The following is a 12,270-nucleotide window of genomic DNA, read 5'->3' as shown; positions in this document are numbered from 1 at the left end:
GCTGTGGGAAACACAAGTCCTACATGTACACCCCTGGCTACAGACAGAGACCCTTGTTTACAAGTGTGGGAGGAGGTGTCATACTTCATGCCATCTGAATGTGCATACACCATCCTTAGCTGCCCTGAGACAAGACTTCTTACACAGGAACCTATCCAGACAAATGAGTACAAGAACCTCCAATTCCCCATTTTTTTCTGTACACCAGAGCTCTCCTATAATTCCCAGTCCCAGAAGCCCCTCAGGTTGTCTTCCTAGAAATTCCCCTGTTCCAGTCACTCCCGCCTTTCTGCCGAAGTCTGCCCCAAGAGTGATGGCCCCATGTCCACACAAGTTCTCTACAAAGCACCTCCCATCCAAGTCCCCACCTCTCTCTCCATCCATCTCACCCACTGCCTTATGCTGCCCCATCCCCAGGAGCCCTGATCCTATGGCTCCACCAGGACACCACTGCTACTGCAAGCACTGGATAGCCACTTGCCTGCAAAATTTCTTCCAGACACTACCACCCATTATGGCCATTCCTGTCCTCCTCTTGGCTCTTCTTTGCATGGTGTTTTAAGTCTGGCAAGAATTTCAGAAAAGCTGGACATAGATTATGCTTACCCAAAATTTGTCTGAAGAAGGCCAAACAAGCAAATAAGAAAATACAGGTGTACGAGAGATCTTTTACTTGTGCTGCAAGGCCAACACTCTACAGTATCAGCAAATAGACCCTGCTTCATCAAGAAATGGAATATGGAGGAATAAAACTAGTCTGTGAGGTAAGTCTGCGCACACTGGCCTAATGGGAAAGTCTCTTAAAACCAAACAAACAGACAACTCAACCAACTGCTGACTCAGAGGAATCTGTGGAGGCATTAGCTCATCTCTGCCATTCCAGGTCACCAGCCCTCCTCCAGGTAAACAATAGAGGAGATGCAGGAATGACACAAAATCACTTTGATCAGCAGCAACAGATGAAAGGATTAGAAGAAAACATGTATTCTTCTCACAAATGCAGAGGTGTGCTAAGAAAAAAGGATCATGGCAGAAAGACTACACATTCTTCTATGCACATGAACAAATTTCCTACTTTAGCTTGCCTAAATGGCTTCAGATCCTTCAGTGCTCTTACTCCAATTCTTTATGTTCTTACTACTCTCTTGAAAAGAATTTTCCTCTCTGAAGAGTCCTGTTCTCAGGTCATAAATGTCATTTTCCATTAGTTTGTACACTGGAGTCAGTCTATCAACACTTTGTAAAGAAATCAGTTTTTCCTGTTGAGTAACAATCAAGGCATTTGAACTAATTTTTAAAGATCTAAATCCTAAAATACTTCAGTCTGTGAAGTCCTCTTTCTATAGCCATAGTCACCTTCAAGTCCAAGAACAAACTGCTTTTGACAACCACCTAAATAGAAAGTGAACTTGCACCAGGTCAAGGAAACGCACAGTTACCAAGTTTCTCCTACAATGTAACAGCAAAGGCAGCAAGTGCTATCAGGTGCTGCCTGGAAGAGCACAGTCTCCATCTATGGAGGTCTTTAAGAATGGGTTCAACAGGTCCTTGTCATGAAGCACCCCTGACTCTGCCTTGCAGCAGGCAAAAGGACCCTATGACCTCCAAGACTGCTGCCCACCACTATAATTACACAATTCCTCAAATACCCACTGAAATTTTGGCACTAAAGATTCTCATTTTATTTTCTTCCCAGACATACATTCCACCCTTACAGAGGAACTTTGTCCACTCTCTTTTTTTTTTTTTTTTCATTTCTATCATCTCTATCAAGACATAATGAGACTGCTTATACTCGTGCTTTTAGACAAGATATTTATTTCTGTTTCACCCCAGCACTCCTTTCTGGTATGTTTACTTTTAAACAGTGGATCAAGCAGCACTATTTAACAACTTTTTGCATTAAAAATGTGGTTCAATAACTTTGCACTGCTCATTTTACATAAACATTTAACATTTATGATGCCTGCCACTCTTGGCCAGAGCATATCATCAAAAGAGCATATATGCACTAAACTGTATCTTGTTAGAAAGAACAGCAGCACTGAAAAAAAGTTATATTGGAACAATCTATAAATGTGTTTACATTATATGAATGATTTGCTGTTCCTTCACAAGGCATGTAGGAAGTCAGCACTTCTCAAATGTGTAAAGTATTTCCATGTGCTTAAAGCATGATCTTTCCAAAACAAACAGTGATTGAGAAATTTTTTATTATTCTTTATTTCCCTGCCAGCTGTTTTTTTGGACTCTCAGCCACCTTCTTTCTTTCAGTCAGGTCTCTCCTTATTGCTCACAGTAACACCTACTCAAGCAATAGCATGCTCAGAGCTGCGTAACTCAGAAATAGGAAGATCTCAGGCTGATTTAAATGGCATCTTCCTTAGATCACTTTACAACATGTCTTTGTGCTCTTGTAGCTAGTGGCAGGTCTCGCCGATGCTTAAGGTGGAATCTGGGCATCCTCCATCAGGTCCTAAAGCCCAGCTCCTGCTGTGCTGTCACAATGCCTGCTCCCATATGGGCAGGAGAACAGAGAACAGCCTGACTGAACCCTTCTGGCAGCCCTCTCCTTACAAGCCTCAGTCTATGCAGCATCTTTTCATGGAACAGGACATGCTGCATAACATATAGGTGTGCTTCTGAAATTTGATGGTAGAGTCAGGCAAGCAAGTTCTTGGGCAATTTTACAAATCAACCAAGAAATTGAAAAAAAAAAAAAGTACAAACAAAAAAACCATAAAATAACATCAAAAAATCCAAACCCTAAGAACAGTTCTACGCCAAAATGTGACAAGAGTAGAACTGCTCCACAGCTGATTACAGACACTTTACTGACAAGCACATTGGCCCTGCTGTTCACTCCTTACAATTAGCAGTGTTGGCACTATTTCATTTACTAAATTCCAGTCATTGCAGCTGTGCAAACTTAAGGGTCTAATTTGTATTTATACTAATACATGTATATAAACATGTGCTGCTTTACCTACATAAAGGAGCTTTAAAGCAAATGAACAAATATTTATTCTAACAGATCAGTATAAGAGAGACCAACCACAAAACAGAACCAGGTTAAGCAGTTCTGATTATGTCTGTCCACCAAATACCTTTATTTTGACTATGGCATCTTTCCTGAGGCATTCCAAACAGAAATCCTGCAGAGATATGGGGAGACACAGAACTGCATGTTTAAAAGCCAGTCTCCTTTCCCAAGGTTAGTGTTGTGTACATGAGGGGAGGAAAAATAACAAATACTATCATTCACTTTGCCTTTTTTTCCCCAACCTACCTTACCTACATTAGGAAAAAAATGCCTTAAGTCAACATAATGTGTTTAATATTTATGCACTTTGATACAACAGTAATTACTTAGTAAGGCCAGAACCCAATTAAACGCTTTAGACTTCGTTCCGTGGGCTGAAATGCACAGGAAGCATTCTGATGATAGATCACTTAAATAAATTCTATCTGGCAGACACTTCAAAAACAGAGTTCAAAAACTTTAAGCACGGTTCTGCACGTACGTGCTTGACTCTTAACAAAACATCTTTATTTAAATAGAGGGCTAGAGATTTAGTATGACAAATATATTTACTGCTGCTAAACGCTCTCCATCACGCCACTCGGAAGTTGTAGGCATATTGTGTACATAATCCTATGAGATTTAGGTGAGCAGTGTTTGGATCACAGGACTCTTGGTGACTGTTTCAATCCATCATGTTAGCCCCAACCTGAATTCTATCATTCAAAATTTCTGATGCTCCTTAATTGTTAATTTGAATTCTCTATCCATGTGTAGTCATAGATGGTAGAGATCCAACAGCTGCAATTTCCTTTCCCTTTTTTCTTTCCAGAAATAGGTAACCTCAGGGGATCAATGCAATGCTCAATGAGATACTGTTATTGATGACAAAAATTCAAAGCTAAAGCAACATACAATATGTACTCTTACTAGAAATCATGAGGAGATGCTTAGCATCTGCAGGATCCCCTTAGTAGAGCTAGTGTTCTTACACAGGTATGTGCACCTGCTCTCCAAACTTGCACCCCTGAGAATCTTCACTGCACAGAAGGTGCTTGACCAGAATGCTGCTTCTGAGAATCTCATCCAGAGACCTGATGGAAATCACTACAATGACCCCCACACCAGTACATCTGGGTTTCCTCTGCACTAAGTCCCCGCTTCAAAGGGCTGACATCCAACCCAGTGTGTCTGAGCACTGAGCTGGGATACAGTCATCGTGCAGACATGAAGACTGCAAGGGCAATGCAGTCTTGTAGCATTGATCGAGCCAGACTCCTGCTGAAGGGCTAGATAATACTCAGTGTCACTGAAAAATTTTACCTTTACAAGCATGCTCTCCAAAACAAATACACCCAAATGTACTACTTCCTCTTGAAAACAAGTCTGATATTTTGCTGTGATTCCAAACTATGAAGCGTTGTGAAAAGGGAAATATTCCACCCAGATGCCAAAAAGAAATGTGCATAGCACCAGCCAAATGAAGATTAAAACCAAAACACCAATCTCAAAGAAATCAATTCCATCTGAAGTGTTTCAGCCTGAAGATAGACCAGCTGAGCTAACAGTGAAGGAAGGAAGGAAATAGGCTTATTTTTTAAAATTTATTTATTTATTTTTAAACTTGAGGCAAATATTAAAAGCACTTTTCTTTTTTTTTTATTTTTTTTTTAAATAACATAAAACACGCACCCCAAAACACATGAAACCAAACAAACCAAAGCAGTGAGAACTGGCAAAGCAAAGCTGGAAGGCTGAATGGTTCCTAGTCACACAGGACAGCAAAGCACTCTTGGGAACTGCAACATGAACTTCACTTACCTCAGAGTACCTGGCATATGTCTAGGCAGCTTTGAAGGAGCACAATTGATTAAAAAGGTATTCTGACAGACTTTTTAGCATTTGGAACAGGACTTTGGATAATTGCTCCATAAGCTATAAAAGAAACAGACTGAAACACAGAAGCAGCCACTAAGCAGGAAGCAATATTGTAGGAAAAGGCAATAACGAAGAACAGTTAATTTGACCTGAGCTGATGAGGTCAATGTTTTAAAAGAAATAGCTCCACATAACATAAAATAAGAACGTTATTTCCCATTAGAATAACACTGCAAGTGTAATGCCGCACAAAATCCATTCTCTAACACTTGTTACGCTCAGCTTCGTGGCAACATGCATTCCTGAGGTGTCCTAGACATCCTGTGTCTGACACAGATCCATTCCTCTGAAATATTGATTTGACTGCTCCCTCCTGCAAGCTGTCTGCTTCGCAGCGCACATTGCTCTCCCTCAGCATTCAGCTACTGATAGCCTCAAACTACAAGAGCTGGAATAAATTCTGGTCTAATATTCAGACAGGCAGAAAGTTCAATGCAGTATCACTGTAATTTGGACAGGGAAGCAGCAGCAGATATTTCGCTCTTAACTCACTGCCATTCAGGAGTGCTGTTGACAGGAGATGGAGCCCGGCTCAGCGGAAGAGACCCGAGGTTAGGAATTTGGTAGGGCTGGATCCTATTCCTCCTTCTGCCACAGCTCTGCTGTCTAATCCTGGGCGAATACATCCCCTCTGGACATCTGGATCCCTCCCTCCCTGACACATCTATTTAAACAGCAAATTCAGAGGGGCAGCGACCATCTTGATGATGACAAAGCATGTACAACGCTCTGCACTAATACTTATATTAATAACTACAGCCATTGCCATTAAGTAACAAAACTAAATCCATGACAGAAATTGCATGGTCAATGATGCATTATATTAGTTTTAACATATTTGGGCATAAACTGTAAGAAGGCAAACTCCCAGGTGGTAGCAGGCCAGAGGACACCTATGTTGTTTTCCTGCAGATTTGGGCAATCCAATTAGAGGTAATTGAGTTTTTAACTACATGAAATTACTTCAAGAATACCGTCACTAGAGGCTAAATCTCCTGTGAGGTTGGGGGAAGGGAGCAAAGAAACATTATAAAGCTGGAAGCAACAGAAGGAGGACAGGGCATGTTGCCTGAACCATGTTGAAGAGAGCATGCAGCCAAGCCAGTACAAAGCATTCATATTCCTTACAAACAGGTGAATGGCTGGGCTGCAGGCTCAAAGCTTTTCAATGGATTAAAGAGGAGTTAAATACATCCACACTTCTATGCAGTTTTAACCACAATGGTAAAGCAAAACCCAGATCTATGAGCACCAAAAGCCTCCTATAGTCCTGTAAATACCAGAGACATAAAAAGAAAGCTAAGTTACTGTAATGAAATTAATTCCTGCTGCATTTGCAAACCACCGTTCCTGTACAATGCATATGAGCACCTCTTTTACATGTTCAAATTAGCTTCACATTAAAGCCACCTCCCAGCCAGAAATGGCCATTATATTCACCAAAAAAAAAAAAGAAGTATTCCAGACCACAGCCTTGTTTTGCACACCCTAGAAGCACTAGAAATGCTGCTCATTTCCAGCAATCATTGCTCTTTTTGCCAGCCTAAATCTGAAGTACAAGCAATGGCAAGAAATAATGTTTTTAGCACTGATGCAACAAGTAGGATTTCTACAGCTTCCTTCACAGCTTTACATTGATTTAATAAGACTGTTTTAAATATTCAGATATGCTGAAATAATATTTCTTAATATGATGAGCATGATAAGTAGAACACAGAGTCACTTCTACTCCCCACTTACAGAGGTAAATCACACCAACTGATTAGGACAGAAGATAGAATGTACTGAAACAACATGTAAAAGTTAATAAGCAGACTGCAAAGAAAACTCAGCTTTGACTAGAAAGGAGCACAAAACCCCAATTTAACAGAAGGAAAAGCGAAGGAGACCCTATCCTCATGAGCTAATTGTCTGTCTTGTGCTATAGGGGATGCTCTTGCTTAGCTTAAAAGTGAAAGGCACTCCCCTCCTCCCCCTGGCAGCACAGGAACTCCACAGCACTAATATGACACCTTAAATGAGCCAACTTCCTTGAGCATTGCCCAGGGAACTAGAATGGGCATGCCTCTTAATTCAGAAACCAAGAAACATGTCCGATTATCAGTCAGGCTGAAGAACGTCTCTGATGACCATCCCAGGAAAAAACACTCAGGTTCAAGCTGAAAAAAACCCACGGATTGCCAAAACAGGCATATTTTTATAGACTTTGTGTAAACACAAGCTCAGGATTAGCCAGCATCTCAGCTAGCTCTATCTGGATTCCCTTATTTTGAAACAAAATTAAGGAAAGCAACCACCAGGAAAGGTCAGTGGGGCTCAACCATTTGAAAAAATAAAAGCATAAAGGAAGAGCATACGTAGCGATTCATTAAATGTTTACTGCAGAAACTCCAACAGTGAGCACAAAATGAGACTTTTCACAGAAACTGTGGATAATTTGCAGAACTGTGGAGCCAAACAGAGCATTAATTCAAAACGCAATTTTTAAAGAATTTTTCAATACTCCCCTAGAGCTAGCCCCCACCAATATGTGGTGGGAACCCCTTGGATTAGAGAGGAACAAAGCTAAAGCAGCTACAAAGAGTGCTGCCCTTGAAGAGGAGTGACACAAAAGCTCCACCTATTTCAAGTGTACACCTATGCAAAACAAACAGACCCAGCACCTCAGGTGTTTAGAAAAACACTCAGGCTGGAAAATAAGCATGTCATAAGGTAAGTGCCCAGGTGGGAATTCACCCTCTGTTGTCACTTGAATGCACTCTCATGGATCATCAATCACATCAAATTCTGTACAATGAGCAGAATTGCTTTTTACAAAGCCAACTCTGCCCTGAGCCAAACAATTTGCAATTGATTACAGTAACTTTCCAAGATGCATCCCATTCCAACCTGAAAGCATCAAACATCAAGAATTAGCAATTTCATCACATTCCAGAGTCAGTTTTAACAGGGAGGCCAATTAACCAGTGGAACATGGTGAACTTCAGGTGTTACTTGTTCCTTCAGTTCCTAGATGGACCCTGTTTAACTGTGCTTGCTGGTTCTTGCTACACTTACTGTTGGACCCTTTCAGTTTTGGCATGTTCTGTGTTAAGGAGGTAGATACTGTAAATTGAATCATATCTCAACCTTCTCAAACTAGAGGCAGAACACAGCAAGAGACATTTTCCTCCCTTTGAATGAACCTCTGTGGCTCCTTGTGATCTTTTTGACTTTTGCATTCTAAAGGCTGTTGGGAGAACTCTCCAACCCCAATACTGCATTTAGAAGGCAAAGTCCTCTCCTATTTGCTGCTGTACTACTCCCATACTTAAGGCTGCCTCACACATATGCTGTGGCTAAGAGTCAAATTGGTTTACTCGTTTAGCTAAACTTCCAAATCCTCTTCACAGAGCCTGTTATTTACTCTTCTATTTATAATTTTGCATTTAGCCATATTAAAGCACATTTCATTCAAATGAGCCCAGCTTGTCAAAGCAGCCCTGTAAACTGCCAGCTTGCATGTCATCCACAGTAGTTCAACATCTGCTTCCAAACACCGAACTGTGTCCTAACAGAACACCCACATGTGTACCCATGCTGTGTTGGTTACCCAGACTGCGGTAACCAACAACTACTTTAGCAATTACAAGTTAGCCAGTTAATCCATTTATTGTGCAGCATCTCAGTGCTGTTATTATTGTGTAATGTAATTTCTATCCAATTCTGAAAATCAGGGTTACATAATAACTAAATCAAGTACCCTATAAAGAAAATATGAGAACACTCATCTTTCTCAACAAAACCTGTAATTTCATCAGTGTAAAATCTGTTTTGCTTGATGTAATCCATCTTCCATAAACAGAGCTCACCGACTTCAAACATTCCTATCCTTAACTTTGTTAACTGTACCTATTCCAAATTTGTTTGAGGGTTTTTTAAAGTTATTCTTTTTTAATCTAGGACTAAGGTCAGTCAGGGTGAGGGGTTTTGTTTGTCAAGTTAGAATTCGGTTAAGAGTGTTTTTTAAACAGAACAATGAATATTTTCTGACCACAAGCTTTTTTACACAAACAGAAAATGTCTCACGAAGCATATAAATCTCCCCCAGATTATTAGCTTTTAAAAGAAAAGGGACAAAGATACAGTTTATACTCCATGAAAACAAGGAAACAATCTGCACAATTTTGCAAAAGCTGACACTATTTTGGGGGGAAAAAAAAAAGCTTGAAATGCTTCTACATTGTGAATACTCTGGGGGATAATAAACACAGCACAGACGTCCCTGACAAAATAAATTGATTAATTGATGGGAGACTAGTCTGATGCAAGGTTTTTTTGCTTTGCTGACTTCTTGGTTTGTTGAGGAGGATGGAGAGTATTGGTTATTTTCAGGACAAAGTTTACCATCTCAATTCTAAAATACAAAGTCTAAAAAAACTTGCAGCAATTTGAACCAAAAAAGGAAATCAATTAATGTTAAAAAAAAAAAAAATAATAATGAAAATCAGTAACTCATGCTCCCAGCTCTGACATCCCCCCCATACCTTTGTTTCCACACACACTTGTACTTGTACCATGTCTTGATAAAGAACGTGAATGCTGACAGATCTTCAAGCTGTCACCATAGCAATAATGCATTTGCAAGAGTACTTGCTGCTTCCCAGAGTCAAACAACGACGAAAACACAGCATCCTTAACCACCCAGCATCATTTTCTGAATTCTGTGTCTCATACTCACAGGCTATTTCAGTGTTTAAAGTCAATCTGAATTAAGTGCAGCCTATTCTTGAACTTCCAAAATTTCAGCTTCCAGAACTGGTACACAAATAAGACAAAAACAATTCAAGGAAATCACAATTTTTCAGGGAAAAAGGTATAGCTTGGTTTTTGACAAACACGCAATGAAAGTATGTCTTACATTCCCACTAGAAGAATGATGAAATTCTTTGATTGATTCCTAGTTGCTTGTTTAACTGAGAGAGAACAATCTATTTCATATAATATGTAACACAGGTCTAGATAGCCTTTACATTTTATATACGAAAATCCTTGGTCTTTTGAAAGGCATTAAAGAAAAAACAAATCCAAGCAAGCAAGTCTTACCATTTTGATGCCAGTGGAAAATGTGACTGGTTTGACAGGTTTGGGTTTTTCCAGTTGCATTTCTAGCTGAGTAGATCTGTCCTTATGCTGAGCTAAAAGCAGTGAAGCAGGAAGATTGGAGCTCTCCTGTAAATATAGGAGGAACAAATTTGAAAGCTAAATAAAAAGCCCCAAGTATTAATTACCACTGCATATTCTTCAAAACTGCAAGCCGTGTCTGAAAGGCCATTGCTAGCCGAGCGGTGCAAGGCTTAGTAACCTCTCCATGAGAAAGTTTACAGAAAACAATCATTTTCAGTAATAAGAAAAAGCTGCAGCAACTCCATAAATCAGAGTAATCTGCAAACAGCCATTTTTATAGAATCCACACTAAAGACAATATAACAGGCTCCTTATTCCAACTGGCCAATGCAACCATATTTATTAAAATTTAAAAAAATAAAAATTAGAACTTAATCAGAGAAGGAATAATCCCAAGTAGTATAACTTGGATCAGATGTTTATCTAAGACACATTCTTTCTACCAGTGAACTCAGACCAGTTTGAAATTGTTTCCCATTAGATTTCACCTAAGGCCGTTTGGAAACGATCCTCGCTCTGCTTTGCACAATGGCACCATTGTAAGTGCAACCAACAGCATATTTATTTTCTCCTTCGCCAACTTATTTTTAGGGAAGCCAGCCAGGGCTTTTTTTAGATATATGAAAAGCAGTAAAAAGAATAGTTAAGCAAATGAACTACTTGAACTCTCTGAACAGAATTATTAACATACATATATGCGACTGCGCTCTTGAAAGAGTCAGAATATTACTGCCCAAGTAATGTTCTAATAAACCAACACAACTATCCCCACACACATCAAAATTCTTCAGACTTCCTAGCTAGAAGGATTGCAAAGTTGAAAGCAGGGAAGTTCAGCTGGATTCTTCCCCGACCACTCTAGCACAGTATTTTATTCCTAAGGCACTCAAACATTGCTTGCACTTCTGTTTCATGGAACCTGAACTGAACTATGAGCCATATTCATGAGTCCCAAAACCTAAAAAGCTTTACTGAACTTGCCTGTGATTTTCACTTACTTAGTTCAGGATAAGAAGCTGGAAGTTTTAACACCACGAGATGCCTGACTGAACATGATTTCCTACAGAATTCTTCCAAAGTGATCATGAAAAACATTCATGCTGTAGACTGACTTTTCATATCAGTTTTCACTCCTATTTCCTCTCTATTTCTTGGTACCCTCATTTTGTCTTACAACTAGATTGAAAGTACTAAAAGCACAAAAACCTCACAGAACAAGTTTTGGTCCAGAGTCACAAATATGAAACCTAAGCACAGGATGCTCTGCACATTATCTGTGATTAACCAGAACGAGGGAAGAGGTTAAAAACTTAAATTGTAGATAAGAGACATCTAATTTCTGTACAACCGGGAGAAAAATTTGGATCACGGATGCACCAGTTTACAGTCTGCATCTTCAAAGTGTTGTACATGTCTGTAACCATCACACAGCAGCATGTGCTGCCAGCTGTCAGCAGAGTTAAATGATGCTGGATTCTTGTAATCATCAGATTTAATATGCTGAGGGAGAAGGGATGAGTGGGAAATGTTTTCTGGTTCATTTTGCCCTCTCATGTTCCTTAAACAGTCACTGCATTTCTAATTCAATAACTGAAGGTAGCCAGTTTTCGTACTGACTTCTCAAGAGTTCTCACAATGACTAGCAACCAGATTACACAACTGTGGGAAACCCACACCGTGCCAACAGGCCATCATGTCCGTGATTGTTTGTCCTTTTGAATATGCACATAGCCCTTCTGTTAACTATTAACACACATGAAAGGTCCAGTCCTATAAGCATTTATCCATACTACAATTTTCTGTATGGGAAAACAAATTGTCTAACAGTATGAACAAATATTGTTTATATGTACAAATTTCTGAAATATTTGTCTCAGAAACCCTGAGGTTTTGGTAAAATTGGGGACAGGATGTCTCTAAAGGTACCTTGTCCTTTCCCTGACTCCAGGCTACGCCATGAGCCAGGGAAAACCTGCTTCTGCTATATGCTGCAATGCACATATTCCTCATGCCTGGTAAAGTATGGGCTCTTGAAGAGTTAAGATGACATCTAAGAGCAGATCTATAATCCTCTACATACATGTGAGAGAGTTTATACAGTAAATAAAGGAAGTGTTTTAATATTTTACTCAGCCATGTCTAGA

General features: G+C 39.7%; 1 protein-coding gene across 1 annotated transcript in view; it reads right to left on the bottom strand.

The window, feature by feature from the left end:
- The window catches only part of MNAT1 (MNAT1 component of CDK activating kinase), a 127,718-nt gene that overhangs the window by 60,776 nt on the left and 54,672 nt on the right, over positions 1–12,270 (bottom strand). Inside the window, exon 6 of the mRNA XM_009903730.2 lies at positions 10,046–10,171. Within this exon, the coding sequence (XP_009902032.1) occupies positions 10,046–10,171 (126 nt within the window). The remainder of the gene's footprint in view (positions 1–10,045; positions 10,172–12,270) is intronic.

The sequence above is a fragment of the Dryobates pubescens genome, chromosome 5 (assembly GCF_014839835.1).
Source record: "Dryobates pubescens isolate bDryPub1 chromosome 5, bDryPub1.pri, whole genome shotgun sequence".
In the NCBI taxonomy this organism is placed as follows: domain Eukaryota; kingdom Metazoa; phylum Chordata; class Aves; order Piciformes; family Picidae; genus Dryobates; species Dryobates pubescens.
Note: the sequence above shows the minus strand (reverse complement) of the source record. Positions and strands in the feature narration are given on the sequence as shown.